Genomic DNA, 19,001 nt, shown 5'->3' with positions numbered 1-19,001 from the left:
AAATCTTGGACTGACTTGAGCGTTAAAGTGTTAACTATACATGTCCATCCCGCAACGTTTAGGATCAATAATTATCCAACTATCATTATTTCTGATTCTTTCATAAAATTGGAACATCCATTTCTAATTCCCGATCAGTCATTTTTCTCTTCACCGGCTCGCACACATACACAAAGCTGAAAATATATATATAAAAAAAAATTAGGATAAATTATTTTATATACTAAAGCCTAATTTGTTAGTAGTACACTAGTTATAAAAATTAAAAATAAATGTATAGAAAATAATAAAATAAAATACATAAATATAAATGGGAAACCCGTTAACCTGAATACTGAGTGTTGGCTTTGAGAGAATCTGAGGTTTAAGCTGAACCCTAAAGCCGCATTCAACACTCTCTACCATTTCAGTCTCGCTACTCTTTTTTCCCGAACAACAATTCCAAAATTCCGATGGGTAGTAGCAGCAAGAAGAAAAGGAGCACCACTGTTTCCGAACAACACGAAGAAGAAGAAAACGCCATAGTTTCTCAAGAGCAACCTCTCACTAAGAAACCTAAAAACACCGAATCTTCCGCCACGCCATCTTCAATGGAAAGCAAGAAGAAACGAAAAGCTTTCCAAAAGGAGAGGCGTAGCGCCAAATCCAAATCCAAATCTGAACTCGCAGATTCGGACTCGAAACCTGCAACTGTGTTGACGGACTCGGCTAGCGGGAGCGGCGGTGATTCGTTACCGGAGTTTCATATTGGTGTGTTCAAGGACTTAGCGGCGGCGGCTGAATTGGTTAGGGAAGCTGCTGCTAAACAAATGGTGACGGAATTGAAGGAAGTTCAGAATGCTTATGGTGGAGTTCAGGGGAAGGAGAGTGGTGACGGTGGTTTTAAGCTGGAAGCTGAGAAGAATGATGGATTGGAGGAATGTGCACCTTCTGTTAGATATGCTGTTCGTAGGCTTATTCGAGGTGTTTCTTCTTCAAGAGAGGTTTGTTTTTGTGTTCTCTTTGGTTCTTATATTGTAGTGTTTATTTTATTTCCAATTCCAATTTAATCATATCTCAGTTTCAGTGAAGCAAAATTACTTTTGTGATGCTACTTTGTTTTGTCTGGTTGTTGATGTTTTAGGAGCATTTCTCCAATTTTGCTGTTGCATTAGTTTTCACTGACCCAATTTCTATACTTATGTGGCATAAATCATGATTCTGATGTGCGTGCTTGTGTTTTATTAGTATTTTACTAAGGCTAGTTGTTGCAACTTTTTTTCTTCTAAGAAGTCTGTATAGTGTATTACTATGAGTGAAAAACGTTTCCGAATCTTGACAATGTATCATTGTCAGTTCCTGAATCTTGACAATGTATCATTGTCAGTTCCTGAATCTTGATAATGTATCATTGTCAGTAAACCCTGTTCACTGTTGTTAATTTTGCTTACTGAGTTGTTATGTAGATGACATTGTCTGTTGTTTTTGCAGTGTGCACGACAAGGTTTTGCTTTAGGTTTAACAGTCTTAGTTGGTGCTATCGACAAAATCAAGGTTGAGTCGTTCCTTAAACTCGTAGTAGATTTGTTGGAAGTAACTTCATCAATGAAGGGTCAGGTATACAATGGTGTTTGCTTAATTATTTTGTGTCTGGTTCATTCATCAGCTTGTTGGGTACTAGTGTATTTGCTGTGAAATTGCAGGAAGCAAAAGATTGTTTTCTGGGCCGTTTATTTGCTTATGGTGCTCTGGCTCGATCAGGAAGACTTATTGAAGAATGGAGCATGGATAAAAATACTCCATACATAAAAGAATTTGTCGGTATACTTATTGCCCTTGCCACTAAGAAGCGATACTTGCAAGAGCCTGCTGTCTCAATAATTCTGTACTTGGTTGAAAAGGTTTGTATATTAAAGTATAAGGAGTTTTATCCTTTACATGTTCATTGCTAAAATCTCATGAATGTTCCCACTACGGTGTTATTGGCTTTGGATTTTAATGGGTTTCAATGTGGTCATGATCACTCTTCACAGATGATAATTTTTTTCCCCTTTTACTCCCTAGCAAATACACAACATACATAAACTTGTGGATGATAATTATCAACAGCCATTATTTGTTTGCGTTCTAGTCAATTTAGCAGTGATCATGTAAAAGACCTTTTTTGACCTATGACTTAAACATCTGATAACTTATGAGATGTTTTGGTGGATCTCTTTGCTGGATTATAATTATTTTGCTGGATCAGATTGTTTTCCTTTTGATGATGTTATGCTAGTTATCATGCTATTCTCTTACTCTTTTTTGCTACTGATGATTTCCGAACATTTTTGCCTCCTCTCCTTATGTGCATGTGTGCATGCACCCTAACAGGCTCATGCAAGCAATTGCTTGCACACTCGGAAGTGTCTGTGCTATGAGTAGGTCACTTTCTCATTTGGTCTTTGCTGAACTTTGTGACTAATTACACGTTTCTTCGAGCCATATGTTTAACCTATGAAGCCTTATTTTTAACACCAAAAACAGTTATTTCAAGCCCGTTATTTATTATTTTGTTTTCTTTGTCATCTGTAGTTGCCTGCTGAAGCATTGGCGAATCATATTAATGAAGCTCCTGGACTCGACAAGTGGTTTGAATCTGCTGCGGAAGTAGGAAATCCTGATGCTCTATTCCTTGCTTTAAAAGTTCGAGAGAAGATTTCTATTGACAGCTCCATTTATGGGAAACTACTACCAAACCCGTTCAGCTCTAGTCAGCTTTTCTCTTCTGATCACCTGTCCTTCCTGAGTAATTGTTTGAAGGTATGTTAAATCCATTCATCTGTTCGCGACAGATAGTACTTCATATGGGGTTATAGAGAATGGTTCTTATGCATTTTCTGAACATTGCAGGAGGCAACCTTCTGTCAGCCCCGTGTTCATAGTATCTGGCCTGTTTTGATAAATATACTTATACCCAATACTGTTCCACAATTGGAAGACGCGGCGTCAGCTTCAAATTCATTAAAGAAACATAAGAAGAGTAGAAAATCTTGCTCTTCTGATGAGGAAATTGCGAAGAATCTCAAGTCTTTTTGTGAAATTATTATTGAAGGATCCCTTCTCTTCTCATCTCATGACCGTAAGCGCTTAGCTTTCGATGTCATGTTTCTTCTTCTGCAAAAGCTGTCTGCATCTTTAGTTCCAATTGTTCTGTCAAATAAAGTTGTTCAGTGCCTGATGGATATATTATCAACAAATAACACATGGCTGTATAAAGTTGGACAACATTTTCTTAAACAATTGTCAGATTGGGTGGGAGACGATGATGTCAAAAGAGTTGCTGTTATAGTGGCTATACAGAAGCACAGTAATGGAAAATTTGATTCTATCACAAGGACAAAGCATGTTAAAAATTTGATGTCACAGTTCAAAACAGAACCTGGATGCATGCTCTTTGTTCAAAACTTGATGAACCTGTTTGTGGATGAAGATTATGCCACGGAGGAACCCTCAGATCAAAGTCAAACAACAGATGAAAATTCTGAAATAGGCTCTATTGAGGATAAAGATTCTCCTAGGGCAAATGGGAATTCAGACTTTTTGAAAAGTTGGGTTATAGAATCCCTTCCTGGTATTTTAAAATTCTTAAAGCTGGACCATGAGGAGAAGTTCCGAGTGCAAAAAGAAATATTGAAATTTATGGCTGTTCAGGGTCTGTTCACGGCATCTCTTGGCACTGAAGTGACTTCTTTTGAGTTGGACGAGAAATTTAGGTGGCCAAAATCTCCCACATCAAATGCTCTTTGCAAGATGTGTATTGAACAGCTGCAGTTGTTGTTGGCAAATGCTCAGAAGGGAGATGGCTCACGAGCTTTGGCTAATAGCCTTGAGCCTAATGATCTGGGTTTGTACTTCATGAAGTTCTTCAGCACCTTATGCAGTATTCCTTCAGTTTCTCTTTTCCGGTCTTTAGACGACGAGGATGAAAAAGCAGTGAAAGATCTGCAAGCAATGGAAGCTAAATTATCAAGAGAGGTAGTTATGCTTTTGACCTATTATTGATACTTAGACATACGCCATACCATGGTCTTTTACCAGTTAAGGTCTAACAAAGTTCACAGCTTGGTAATTCAACATTTTAAATAATAGAGTCTCATGTGATGGGTAAGATTCCATCAAATCTTCTCATTGGTTAGTGTTGTAGTTGGTTGTCTTGTTGTGTTTAAGATACCTACACATCCTTGATTTGGATTTGGGACTTACTATTACTATTTATACTTTTTGTATTGTGATTTTTTATAGTTTGTCACTGAGGCTTTCTTGTTTTAAAAATTATTTTGTACTTGTATTTTTCTTCTAATATTCTGTGATTTCAAACTGTCGTCTCCATGTGTTCACTATTCACTTGATTGTTGAAAACAAATCGTAGTAGACATTATTATGCTATTCCTAGGTACTCACGTGTCTGTGATCCAATTTCTGGACTAACGTTAATGGTTTGTTGTTCTACCTGATCAGCAAAAACAATGAAACAGAATAACCCAGTGGATCATGATGTATCTTTAGATGCTTTGATAACTATTCATGTTGCATTTTCATGTATAAATTTGTATACACAATCCACAACCCTGGTATAAGAAGCCTTAACGTAAGTTTTGACCTGTCTACATTAATGTTGACTGTCTGATTTTGATATGATGATTCTCTGCTTAGTAACGGTAAAAATAGAATCCTGTGATTTACATCTCGATTTTAGTTTTCTTTCTTTGTGTATATTTCTGCATTTATTTGTGTCACTAAATAATTTTATCTCTGATATTTCTGATGCAGCTAGTGCAGATGAAGATGACAATGATATTTCTGTGATATTTCTGATGTGTATATTTCTGCATTTATTTGTGTCACTAAATTATCTGTGATGTGTATATTTCTGATTTTAGTAGTTAACTGCATTATAATTTTATTTATCATTGATACTGATGTTTCATCTCTGTGATACACTGATGAGTAGGAAAAGAGCCACGACTGCAGTGTTGATGCAAATAGAGATCATGCACTGAGATACTTGCTTATCCAGTTGCTCTTACAAGTCCTTCTTTGTCCAAGGGAGTACTCAGAAGCTGCATCTGAACTCATCATCTGTTGTAAGAAAACATTTTCTACTTCTGATAACCCCGAGTCCTCTGGAGAAGATGATACAGAGGTTGATGATGCACCTGAATTGATGGATGTTCTTGTGGATACATTGCTCTCTTTGCTTCCACAGTCATCAGCTCCTATGCGGTCTGCTATTGATCAGGTTATATGAAAACTGTTTGTCTATAGTTTCATAATTGTAGATCGAGTAGATTACAGTACCATATTGTTATACCTATATGTCTATATGGCAGGCCTTAGCATCATTTCAATTTGGGGATACATAAACATGCACCTCTGGTACTGAGACTGCCATGAATCTGGTGTTTAGGGAAAAATGGTGTATAATTTACAAAAACTTTTGCTATCATTTATATAATCATGAAGATTCCTTCTGTTACACAGTGATCATATCCAGATACATTAATTGAAATGAGTTTGATATTTTCCTCCTGGAATTTGCCTAATTGAAGATAGTGTTAATTCTCATACAAACGAATTATAGTGTTTTTGTTTGCTTAAATTCAAGCAAAATTATAGATCTTTAGTTTATAAGGTAATTACCTGTCCAGGTTTAACTGAGCCTGCAATGTGCTCTAAATTCTACCTGTTTAATGAACATTTTAAATTGCCTTTTTACATAAGGTTTGGCACTGGGATGACAGTGTAGTTTACTAATGCATCTTTTTTTTCCTCACTTCAGTTCTAGTCAATGACCCTTGGATAATTTAGGGATCTAAACAACTAGAGATAGAGGAAGACTTGAAAAAACTATTTAAGAGAAACTATTAAGAAAGGTCTTGAGATTAAAGAGTTGGATAGAAACTTTGATAGGACACCAGTGTAATTTGATCCATGTAGTTGACTCCACTTAGTGGGGTAAGACTTGGTTGTTTCTATTGTTGTATTATATTTTCTTGTCATCTAGTAAATCAAACCTTTAATTGAATGAATGGTATCCAATAGAATGGTGAGACTTTGTTTTTGTGATTTACCTGGTTGTTATATGAGATAGATTTGTTGAGATTGATTTATAATTGATTGGCTATATATGACATAGTATATATCATTCTTTGTTGGAAGGCAATAATCTTTTAGAAACTTAATCATCTCTGGCTGTATGCATAAATAAAACTTGACTTGTATATCCTGGCTTACAGATTGTATTGTATTTTCTATTTATCTAAACCTTGTTATCTCTGTATGTAGGTGTTCAAATATTTTTGCAGTGACATCACTGATGATGGGCTGATGCAGATGTTGCGAGTCATAAAGAAAAATTTAAAGCCTGCAAGACATCCAGATGCAGCTAGTGCAGATGAAGATGACAATGATGAAGATGATGACTTATTCAATATTGAAGATGAAGAAATTGATCAAGCTGAGACTGGTGAAACAGGTGAGAGCGATGGGCAGTCTGATGACTCTGAATCCGTGGTCGAGGCAGAGGAAACTGGTCAGGACCATCCTGAAGCTTCTGATGATTCAGATAGTGGGATGGATGATGATGCAATGTTCAGGATGGATACATATCTTGCTCAAATTTTCAAAGAGAAGAAAAATCAGGCGGGAAATGAAACTGCTCAATCCCAGCTTTTGTTGTTCAAACTCCGCATCCTTTCATTATTGGAAATTTTCCTTCATGAAAATCCAGGCAAGTATACATTATTTCTGCCATTTATCAGTTATTTTGGCTAGCTTTGTGTTTGTTATGCTGCTATTCTCCAATTGTATGTGTATAACTGATGAAGTAGATAGACAAATGTTAAATATTTCCCTAAATAGAAAGTTGACTGCTTCATAAAATAATACAAAGCTGACACCTTTATGGGACCGTTTTAGAGTTTTAAAAAAGTGATTTTAACTTGGTATTACTGAAAATTATTTTTATGAGTACTTAATCGAAAACTATTTCAAACTAATTTGTTATTAATTAAAAGAGTAATTTTGATGTCAATAGTTTAGACATTCATTGTTAGAGATTTTAACATAATGAAAATCACATATCTTGTTCAGGATGGATACATATTCTTTCAAGTGTTTTTTCAAAATTTATCATAAAAAAAAGTGAAATTTTATGAAAAGCTATTCAAACCAATTTCTCATTTGAAGTTTTTTTAACAGTTCTCTTTCGAAAAGTTATACATTACTGATGGATATAAAACTTTTACATTCATTAAAAAAAACTGTAACAAATGGGTATAAATCCAGACAAGTATACATTACTGATGTCACTTTGAACTTGCTTTGTGTTATGATGCTATTTTCCAACTGTGTATAAATCAGAACGCACAAACATAGCTATTCAATGTTTACCTAAATAAGAAGTTGCCACATTTATATCTAGATCTTTTTAACTTTGGCTGATGTTACAGGTAAGCCTCAGGTTCTTACTGTGTACTCACATTTGGCGCGGGCCTTTGTTAACCCACACACTGCCGAAGTTAGTGAGCAGCTCAGTCAGCGTCTATGTGGAATATTGCAAAAGAAAATATTTAAAGCAAAGGATTATCCAAAGGGTGATGGGGTCCAATTATCCACACTTGAATCTCTGCTGGAGAGAAATTTGAAACTAGCATCAAAACCATTCAGAAAGCAGAAGTCTGCAACCAAGACCTCAAAGCAATCAGCTGAACAACAGAAAACAATTTCTTCCTTTCCCCAAACTTCGACTTTTTGGTTATTGAAAATTGTCGATTCAGGTAATTTTGCCGAGTCCGAACTGCAGGGGATTATTCAAATTTTCCAGAAAACATTGGTTGATTATTTTGACAGTAAGAAGTCTCAAATCAAAGCTGGATTTTTAAAAGAAATATTTCGAAGAAGACCGTGGATTGGCCATGCTGTATTTGGTTTTATTTTGGAGAGATGTGGAAGTGCCAAATCAGACTTTCGGCGAGTCAAAGCCCTTGATTTGGTAATGGAAATAATGAAGTCACTAGCAACCGAGAGTGGTGAGGGGCCAAATGCATCAAAAAAGATTGTTAAAAACAATTTGGATAAAGTCTCTCATGTTATGAAAGAGTTGGTGACAAATATGCCTAGCAAACCAGCAAGAAAGACAGAAGTAAACAGGTTTTGTGTTAAGGTCTTTGAGATCTTGTCTAAGCACAACCTCACTAAGTATCTTCTTAAAAGTTTGGCACCTGATACTCAAGCTGCCCTTGAGGCACAACTTGGTGACAAATTTGTTTGCTTGAAGAAGCTGGAAAAATGAACAAGGCCAATCAATATAGGGTTTGCTTATTGCCATCCTGAACAGACCATCCAAAGCAACATTGGAAGGGGAACTTTTGTAGAACTTTTATTTAAATCTGTCAGCAATAGTATAAAATTCTTTTAAGATACTTGTTGGCTTTGGAAGGTGAATTTTGGTAGTACTTTTATATGTACTAGTTTGTTTTTTGTGAACTTTTTGTATGTTTTACACTTGAATTTCTTGAGTTCATTCTGAGTTTTTGATTTTATCTTGTTGCTGAAATCCTTCTTTCCCGCAATTCTTTTACACCAACCATAATCACCTTAAAAAAAAGTCTTTTAATCAATTTAAGTTCCCCATGTTTTCAGTGTACGAGATAAACAAATGCACAAATGACTTTTTAAAATAAGATGAGTCATCTATTTACTTTAATATGTGTACAAGTTAAACTAGAAACAAAAAAACACTAGTCCATTCTATTCCTAATCTTTCAGTCTACTTTCTGGCCTACAATTTGCGTTGATTCACTTGCCTTTCATTTTTACATCATCACACCACGACTCCTCGAGCACCATAATCTGCTCCCAAACTGAACCAACAAACAATGATCACAACGCCTGAAGATCACTGAGACCTTCAAAAAACACTCTTCATCTGCCTACACACTTATTAGTTTCTAAAGCCACATCTTGCTATAAGTGCCCATTGTCTGCTTCAGAATCACTCCCAGAGGAACTCCCTGAATCTGAATCTGCAACAGTGATTTAACTTACAAATTATTTCCTCGCAGCAAAGCCATATTAATATATACCACTAGAAAAAAAGCCAGATTAATATATACCACTAGATGAAGAGGAATCACTGCCTGAACTGCTTGAGCTACTCGAACTACTACTTGCACGGCCTCCAACGACAACATCTTTATCTTTCTCAATCTCCACAGGGGGAAACACACTCATTGGCATATCATCCCCAATGTCAACATCCTCATCCCCTGCTTCAGCTTTCTTTGACTTCTTTGCCTCAACAGGTGGCACTTCATCAACCTTCTCACTAGCAGGTACTTGCTGTTATATTAATCAATCATAACAGCAGCAAAATGAGTTAGCTTAAATTAACCATATTCATTACAAATAAGTAAAAAAAATGCATTAGGAGATAAGGTAACTTACCCCATTGTCATTGTTTGAAGCCACATTGTTATTCACATTGTCCATTAGTGCTTGCCGCTTGATCTTGCTCATAGTCTTCTTCCAGTTAGTCACTAATCGATCAAGTTCCCATAGAGTCTCAGTGTCAACAGCCTCAATATCAAGCTCAATCTCATCGCCATCCTGCTCCAAATGCCCATTCCTCTTCCTAATGATCTGTACAACCTGTTCCATTTTCTCTGATGGCAAACTCTGCAAGCCAATTCCCAATTTCTGTTTCTCCTCAAGATTCATATCCCTTTTGTTAGGGTCCCTGGCCTTTGGTTTTGGCTGCTTCAAAGGTTTCACTGGAGTGACTTGCAATGGCGACGGTGTGCGCATTCGCACTGGAGACTGCATCATTGGAGGTTGTTCCACGGGAGGTTTGGAAGAACTTGCAAGGGGCTGAGGTGGCTCTGGATGGTGGTATTCTGCAGGAGGAACTGTATTCGGATTCTCCCTCTTCTTCTTAACCCTTTCTGGTGGCTCAACATGGTTCCAAGAACTAGCTTGCAATTCCTCTTCGAAATGGTGATCATGATTTAGACATTCTTCATATTTCCGATGTAATGGACCATAAAGTTTTTCAAACCTAGCTAAAAGCTGTTCTGCAGCTGTGTTCACAACGTGGCCTTTAGGGTTATAAGTCAGTGCATTGTTGAATGCTAATCTCACATCAAAAGCAAATTCAGCTGGCGTTGCATAAATGTTCTTCAAGAGATTCGACTTCACTGTACCTAGATCCATTGGTCGCTTGATTATATCGTAGTAATCATGAAGATTCATTCCCACAACATCGACCGGAGCATTGAAGTAATATGCCTGTTTGGTTTTCATCAGTTTCTGCAAAACCTGTCCGCAACCCTTCATCAATCCCTCAATCTCTGAACTTGATCGCTTAAAATCCTTTGTCGGAATCAGCTGCACGGGACGCTTGTTACCAGAAACCTTCTTGCTCGTCGATTTCCTCTGAGGATGAAACTCACCGGACTCAATTCGATTCTTAAGATTACGAATCTGCTCAAGCTCTGAAGCAAGACGATGCTTGAGTTCGCTCAGCTCATTCTTCGAGTACGACGCCACGTTAAAGGTCACGTGTTGAGAGTGATTCAAATCATTCGTTCTGCGGTTGATGGAAGAAGCATCATCGGAAGCTGATTGCGTCCTCTTGCTGTTTCCTAATTTAGGTTTGAAGTTAGGGTTAGGGTTAGAGTTAGAGAAAGGTGTTTTCCCCATGAATCCTGCTCCACTGCTTCTATGTTGTGGCCAATTAGGTTCGTTCCGGTTGGATAGAACAGCGGAAGCCATGGAAGTGTAAAATCAAGGCCGTCTGATAAGACTCCGGCGAAATTCCGGCATGAATTTCCAAATGCGGCTCGAACAAAGCATAAGTCAGCGGTGAAGTAAAGGCCACGCGCCGTTGGATGATTCACGCGCGGTTGAAGGTTCCACGCGCCGGCGATGAAAACACAGGTCAAGATCGAATGAGAAAAACCCAAAATATGAAAAGGGTAACTTTTAGGGTTTGAAATTTCTCTTACTCGAATCTGAGCGATGAAGAAGAGATGGCTAGAGCCTCTTCTTAAAGGATGAGATCTGCCCGTGGTTGTATCGGGAAGCTCTCTAAACCGTTGATTTGATTTTGATTTATGATCTAACGAATATTATCAATTTACAGGTAGCCCAGAAAACTGACCGTGAGATCTGGCACGGACGGCATAGATTTTTATATGGATCCACGTGGCTTAATCTGAGATGATGATTGAGGAGGTGGTGTTTTAATTTTAATTTTAATTTTAATTTGGATTTGGGTTTTAAGTAAATTTCGGATGAATGTGTCGTTCATTAGGGTTTTAAATGCTGACGTGGAGAAAGGTAATTTCTGAGATGGAGGTGGAAAACACGCGCAGCGCGTGGCTACGAGGAAAACCCGTGTCCATTAGAGATTGTGAAGGGTAGTATGGTAAATGAAGGTGCTGTTTTGAAGAGGACCTGTTATAGTTCTTCTACTCCTGGTTTTACCTTTTTTATTTATTTAAAGAAAATACCATTATTTATCACAGGAAAATCAAATTAAATAATCTCTAGTCAATAGAATTTTATCAACTTAATTTAAAATTACCCTGTTCTTATATATAATACTTTCTTATAAAGTTTTATTGCCTTTTTTTTAAGATTATCTTCAAATTATAATATGAAGTAATTGTCTTTTTTAAAAATAAAAATATTGTCAATGTAAATAATTAAAATACCACCTAATTTCTCTCTCTTGATAATTAAAAAATAATTTTTTAATTTTTTACAATATTAATAAATTAATTTAATAATTATTCTTTTCCAGAGATGTTAAATAGTAGGACTTTTTTATGTGATTTTGTAATTAAGGTAAAATTTCACGTATGTTTAAAAAATAATAAATTAAATATATAATCAAGAATAAATGTGATGAAGGTAAAATTTCTCGTCTGATTAAAAAATATTAAATTAAATATATAAAGTCCTTATTAAAAATAAAATTATTATACACCATTTAACTCACTCCATATAGAAGTAGACAATAAAAAGGAAACATCATATTCAACTATAAGATGATGATTCTTTTAAGTAATGTCATTTTATTGAAACCTAAATTTGTATAAGAGGTATAATGAATAATAACATTAATTATTTAAAGAGTTTATTACAAATAAGTCCGACCTTTAGATGGTTGTAGCCCTCACCCCAAATTTGAGACCACATATTTATTTTTTTGTTACACAACTATATTTTATGAGTTTAATGGTAACGGTAGTACATTGTCAGTGTAAAACAATATTACATATTAATCCAATCAAAATATTTTAAAGTGTCAAATTATATAAATAATTTAAAATTTAATAATTGACTTGGCGGGATACATGGTTGTTATTGGTTGACAGTATAAAAATAATTTACACGGTTAGTGCATCATCCTTTTTCTCATATTTTATATATGTCTTTTTTTAAATTAGGTGTTAAATCATAATGTTTTCAAATTTTATTTTATATCTGTTTGTTAAAAATAGATGTAAATCATACTTTATTTTTAAAATCTATAATTTTATATTGATTTTTTAAAATTTTGGTATAAATTCATATTCTTTTAAGAGTATTTTTTAGATTAGATCAGAGCTCCCGGATTGATGGGTTGACCCCAATTAGAAATATATTTACAATTAAAATCACAACGACAACAATCTATAACAATATTATTTTGAATTTTATCTTTATCATGAAGCAAAAAACTTAGAATAATTTTTTAAAGATAAATCCAACAATAACAAATATAGTATTTAAATTCATCTTTTGTAAGATTTTAATGATGGATCTCATACATCACAAAGAACTAAGTCAAAAAGCGCATTGGAGACAAACATTTTTATTGAAAGATAAAGAAGAAAATTTAGCAAATTTTCAAACACAACAATAAAAAATATCACTAATTTCCAAATTTTCTAAGCTTTAGTAAATGATAAGTATTTTTATTATGAATAACCATATTGTACATGATTCAACTAACTTCATTAGTTTTGGATAGTGAATTATAATTGATACTTATAGTGCAAGAAATGTCCACTATTCTTACCATACACAAGCACGCATTGTATTACTTTCTCTAACTAATTCTAACCATCATAACTAATAGTTAGTTAGTGTTATTAATTCATCATGCTAAGTTGGCTCCTCCATGTTACTTGTATTTGAAGAAATCTCATATTGTAATACCCTTTCACAAGTTGATGGTTGATAGATATCAAGCATCATTAACTTGGATAACAAGCTATTGAACATTTGAGGTAACAATGGTTTGGTGAAGAAATATGCTAGATGATCCTTTGAAGAACATGGCAACAATTTCATCAATCAACTCGACATCTTCTCTCTTACAATATGACAATCAATCTCTAGGTGTTTGGTTCTTTCATGGAACACATGATTTGCTGCAATATGTAGTGAACTATGGGTGTCACAGTATAACACTTGTGTCTTTGTACATTCAACCTTTAAATCTTTGAACAAATATACAAGCCATTGGAGCTCACATGTAGTAGCATATAGAACTCAATATTCAACTTCAATTGATGATCTTGAGATAGTCAGTTGTTTCTTGGTCCTCCATTTGATAAGTGATCTTCCAAGGAAGAAGTATTGGCCAAAGATTGATCTTTTAGTGTCTGAGCAGCCAACCCAATAAGCATCTGAGTATCCTTGCAATTTTAGCTAAGAATCTCTTGGCAAGAATATTCCTCTTCCAAGACACGATTTCAAGTACCTTAAGACATAAGTGGCCATATTGAAGTGGTTTATTGTTGAACCAGATAAGAATTGGCTAAAATGTTGAGTGCATAATGTTATGTCATGTCTTGTATCATTCAGATAAAGTGGTCTACCAACTAGCCTTCTATATGCAGGAGTGTCATGGTATGACGCACTTGCATCTTTGTGAAATTTTGTTGATGGATCTGATGGTGTGGAAGTTGGTTTGGCACATAACATTTATGAGTCCCGCAGAAGATCCAAACAATATTTTCTTTGATACAATGAGTATGCCAAATAATTTGGAATGAGCAACCTCAATTCCAAGGAAATACTTCAACTGTTCTAGGTCTTTGATTTTAAATTCTTGGTGCATCTTTTGTTTGATCCATTTCATCTCTTTTAAGGAGTTTCCTACTAGAATAACATCATCTACATATACTAACATTATAGTAAATGATGTTTGAGTCTTCTTGGTAAACAAAGACACATATGTAACAACTTATTTATATTGATGTTGAATGAGGAACACAATCAGTTTTTCATGCCACTTTCTACTAGCTTGTTTTAGTTCATACAATGACCTAACTAGTTTGCATACTTGATCGGGTTTAACTTGTTTCACACCTGGTGGAATTGTCATATGCACATCCTTTTGAAGCTCTCCATGTAAGAAAGCATTGTTCACATCTAATTGGTGAAGATGCCAACTGTTGATGGAGGCAAGAGCTATAACTATTCTGACTGTTGTTAACTTAGAAACTGGAGAGTATGTTTCAAAATAATTAAGTCCTTTAATTTAGTTATAGCATTTGGAAACTAACGTAGCTTTGAATCTCCCAATAGTGCTATCAGCATGGTGTTTGATCTTGTATACCCACCTGCATCTAACTAGAATTTGGAGGTAAGTCCACAATTTTCTAGGTGCCTGTTTTCTCAAGTGAAGTGAGTTCAACTTGCATAGCTTGATTCCAACAATCAAACTTGCAAGCCTCATCATAAGACTTAGGCTTAATGTGTAATAAAATAGACAAAGGATAGTGACAATATGGTGTATAGAGATTTGAATAAGACATGGAAAGAGAAATAGGATATATCATACCTTTAAATGATGATTTGGGATTTTGAGAAGTGGAACATACATAGTGCTGCAAATAGGATAACTTGTGTGTAACTCTTTAGGATGCACGAATAGGTGCACCATGTTGGTAAATGGTGTTAGGTATGTGTTAAGTAGGTTGATCAGTAGTGTGTGGTGAATTAGTAACATGTGTTTATAAAGGTTGAGGAATATCAATAATGTCAAATATGGAAGGATGTGATTGGGAGTTTGTTAAATTTTTTGGTGCAGAGGTGTGACGTTGACCAGAGTTATTGTGAGATGATGTAGGAATGATGGTTTGTTCATTGGATGAGCTAGGATAATATGTCCATGATTGGGATGGATGAGGGGTTTATGTGGTGTATAGTAGAATATGTTCAGGGAATGATACATTTCTTGAGACAAAAGGCTCTTTGATGTTAAGATCAAGTAAAATGTATCCTTTCATACCATTGGTATAGCCTAAGAAAATATATTTTCTTGCTTTAGAATTAAGTTTAGTTCTACGCACACTTAGACTTAATGCATAACATAGAGATCCAAACACCTTGAATGATTCAATATCAGAAATTTTGTCATGGAAAACCTAATATGGAGATTGATGATTTAGTATAGGAGCAGGTACCCTATTTATAATGAAGGTTGCATAAAGAAAGGCATATGACCAATATGTTTTAGAGAGTTTGGCTTGGTAGAGTAAGGCTCTTCCAACATTAAGCAAATGTTGGTGTTTTCTTTCAATGTTGCCATAATGCTGAGGGGTTTCAACACATGACCTTTGATGGTTGATTCCTTTGGAAGCATATAAAGATGGTAATGAGAACTTAATGCCATTGTCTGTTCTCAATATTTTAAGGGTGGTATTGTATTGATTTTGAGTCACGGTAATGAATTATTGGACTTTGGGGGAAACTTCAACTTTTGTTTTCAAAAGTACAATCCATACAAATATTGTAAAGTCGTTAAGGATTGTTAAGAAGTATTTATGATGATATACTGAGGATATAAATAAAGGTCCCCATATATATCTAGATATATATCTAGATGGGGCATTTCAAATTTAAAAGTTGTAATGCTAGGACTATGAGAAAAAGGAAGTTTCTTTTGTCTTGCTAAGTGAAAATATCACACGTGACTTTATTATCAAAAGAAATAGATGGATAAACAAAGTCATATGGCTAAGATTCTTATTTGAAACGTGGCATAATCTAAAATGCCATAAGGAATTGCTAGGAAATATGGTGCTAATGCTGGTAGAATGAGATTGAAGCAAGTGTGTGTCATCAATAAGAGGGCAAGTATCCATTTGTAGTCTATATAATCCACCCATATGTTTATCCAAACCAATCATCCTCATTATGCTTAAATCATGTATGAAATATTCATTGATAGAGAAGTTAACTTTACAATGTAAAGATTGACATAGTTTGGAAATGGATATCAAATTAAGAAGAAATTCATTAGAATATAAAACACTGTGTAAATAAAAGGTGGATGGAAAATGGGCATCTCCAGCTTGTTTGACATAAATTGAATTGCCATTGGGTAATATGATGTTGATAGGTTTGATATCATGAATGTAAGCGAAAAATTGTAATGAGGAACACACATGATCATTAGCGCCAGAGTCAAGAATCCAATATTGATCATGATACACGGAATTAGAAGTGATATAGATAATACCTAAAAAGTTGCATCAGATGTAGGGTTGTCATACCCTAAATTTTACCCTAAGTTTTTTCATCTGCATCAACATGGCATGCATTCCATTTTATTATGCAGTACATCATTAATTTCATTACATTATTCAAAGGATCAAAGGTTGACTTTGTTGATTTTTTATTGTCATCTCATTTGCATTGATTTGATTTAAATTTATGATTTTTCTCGATTTACGATTTAAAATTGATTTGTGTCTTATTATTTAATTTTATTCTAAATGCTTTAATGAAATTTGCAGTAAAAATAAGAATAAGATGCAAATTAAAACAAAATAAAATAAATTACATTTCTATTAGTATTATTTCAAAAAGTCAAAGCTTTATTTTTTTAATTCGTGGCCGATTTGTTCTTTAGTGCAATTATTTGTGATTTATCTTTATTTTAATTCATATTTCAAGCCAAATATATAAAATCACATTTTAATTTCAATTTACTTCACAAAATTGAATTTCACATACATTTACATTTGTATTTGTATTCCAAGTGGAGTTTACTACACATTTACATTTATATTTAATTTATAACAAGCTAAAACCAAGTGAAATGCAACTTTAAGAAAACCAAATTGAATTTACATTTCATTTCAAACAAACACAAAATTTAAAATTTCATTTATATTTCATTTCTAACTACCTTTAACTACCTTAATCACTCAAAACTAACACAATTTTAAAATTCAATCTCAGCCACTCTTAAACTCATCACAATGATCACTATCCAATGACTATGAATCATCTTCCATAACTAACTTTCCCTCAATTTTATTCCTATTTAAATTCATCATTCTCACCATGAAAAGACTAATTACACTTTACAAACCCACTCTAAAAATTCACAACTTCACAATCCACCAAAATATCACATTATTCTTCATCGTTCTTCAACCAAGCTTCAACCTTGAATAAACCTTCATCTCCACCAAATCACCAAAATCACATAACCAACTTTAATCTCCATCATCACCATTTTCATCTTGAATCTTCAATTTCTCTTCATTGCCATATTCCATAATCATTATCATCACCTTCAAAATTTAAAACCACAATAACAACATTCAAAATTCAGCCTCATCAATATTAGGCAAAACATAAGCAAAAGGGAAACAAAAAGATTGATTTAAGCATTCATCAAACATGTGGTGAGCAAGAAGCGGAACGGTAATGACGAGAATAATTTTCCGACAATTCACAAACCGATTTGAGCAAAATGATCAACAACAAGCAGCAGTCATAGATAAAGCAAAACAGAATAAAAAAGAAGCAAAAATATTGGTTGAGGCATTTTACCGAACACCTTGCGAGTAAGAACGAATTCCGCCTTTTTCTTCATTCGAACCGGTAAACTTTCATCCAATTATATTCTATGATAACATATACTTGTTGTAGCTTTAATTTAAACCAAAATCTGTAACAAAATCAAGACATGATCAAACCTGTACCGAAATCGAGACATGATCAAACCACAATACAAATTGTATTTTATGTCAAAACTGTAAAAGTGCAAGAACGTAAACCAGAATTTAGAATTGAAACTGAACCCAAACGTGAATATAATGGCATACCAAAAACTCAGAAATGAAACGAATGAATCAAACTTAAATGAACCAAAAACACTTCTGAACCGAAACAAATATCTGAAATGCGACTGAACCGATGATCAAACAAACCGAAACCGATTGAGGATGAGCTGATTAGTCATTGCAAATTGGTTATGTTGTTTCGTGAGAATCACGTTTTTGAAGAATTGCCTTTGAGAATCCGCAATTTACTTCTTCTTTCTCGTGTGTTTTTACCACTATTCTTCTTTCCCAATACCTTCATTAAGGGTGGCAAACGGGCATGCCCGACCCGTTTAGGCTCGTCCTGCAAAAACCCGAAAAAAAAATAGGGGGACAATCATAGTTGAGGATGTGAGACTTAGGTCCGCCCCGCAAAAAAGTGAGGGAGGGACGGGAAAACCTGCGGACACTACACTCTTTAAGCTTAAAAATACAAAATTTGATGTAAATACACCTGCCCGCAAAAACCCACGAAAAAAATGGGACGGGACAGACACATTAAATGGTGAATGCCTAAATCCTTGACCCGTCCCGAACTAAAGTACGGGCAAAACGGACATGCCCAGCGTGCCGTATCCGATTTACCACCCCTAAGCAGCTGCTGCTATGCTTGTTTTCTTTTTATTTTTGTTATATTATTATACTAGCATTATGTAATAAGAATATATATTGATACCACACGGTAACATACTCATACTATTTTTTTTCTATTATACTTATTTTACATTATCATTATGTTTATTTATTGTTGTTATAATATAATTTTAACATATATTATTATTGGATTGGATTGTTTACTAGCTTGAATTTTATAAAAATGATTTTATGTATACTCCCTATAAAAATTATCATTGTCAT

At 34.6% G+C, this 19,001-nt stretch overlaps 2 protein-coding genes and 1 long non-coding RNA gene across 3 annotated transcripts; 1 reads left to right on the top strand and 2 right to left on the bottom strand.

Moving 5' to 3' along the window:
• The first annotated feature begins 324 nt into the window (after window positions 1-324).
• On the top strand, window positions 325-8,564 carry LOC127083820 (rDNA transcriptional regulator pol5). The gene is made up of 8 exons (XM_051024160.1): window positions 325-983; window positions 1,471-1,596; window positions 1,683-1,880; window positions 2,554-2,781; window positions 2,872-3,996; window positions 4,973-5,260; window positions 6,307-6,751; window positions 7,473-8,564. Exons 1-8 carry the CDS (start codon window positions 453-455, stop codon window positions 8,312-8,314), a joined length of 3,783 nt encoding a protein of 1,260 aa, XP_050880117.1. The 5' UTR covers window positions 325-452; the 3' UTR covers window positions 8,315-8,564.
• A 109-nt stretch (window positions 8,565-8,673) lies between these two features.
• Window positions 8,674-11,048, bottom strand: LOC127083828 (transcription factor GTE7). The gene is made up of 3 exons (XM_051024168.1): window positions 9,469-11,048; window positions 9,138-9,363; window positions 8,674-9,047 (listed from the first exon to the last, which is right to left on the bottom strand). The coding sequence occupies exons 1-3, from the start codon at window positions 10,792-10,794 to the stop codon at window positions 8,989-8,991; spliced, it is 1,611 nt and encodes a 536-aa protein (XP_050880125.1). The 5' UTR covers window positions 10,795-11,048; the 3' UTR covers window positions 8,674-8,988.
• A 6,176-nt stretch (window positions 11,049-17,224) lies between these two features.
• LOC127083814 (uncharacterized) lies at window positions 17,225-18,756 on the bottom strand. The gene is made up of 3 exons (XR_007788542.1): window positions 18,147-18,756; window positions 17,872-17,989; window positions 17,225-17,609 (listed from the first exon to the last, which is right to left on the bottom strand). It is a non-coding gene; the product is annotated as an uncharacterized LOC127083814 (long non-coding RNA).
• Window positions 18,757-19,001: the final 245 nt, after the last annotated feature.

This window comes from Lathyrus oleraceus, chromosome 1, assembly GCF_024323335.1.
Source record: "Lathyrus oleraceus cultivar Zhongwan6 chromosome 1, CAAS_Psat_ZW6_1.0, whole genome shotgun sequence".
Classification (NCBI taxonomy): Eukaryota; Viridiplantae; Streptophyta; class Magnoliopsida; order Fabales; family Fabaceae; genus Lathyrus; species Lathyrus oleraceus.
The sequence above is the reverse complement of the archived record's forward strand: the minus strand, read 5'-3'. Positions and strand labels throughout refer to the sequence as shown.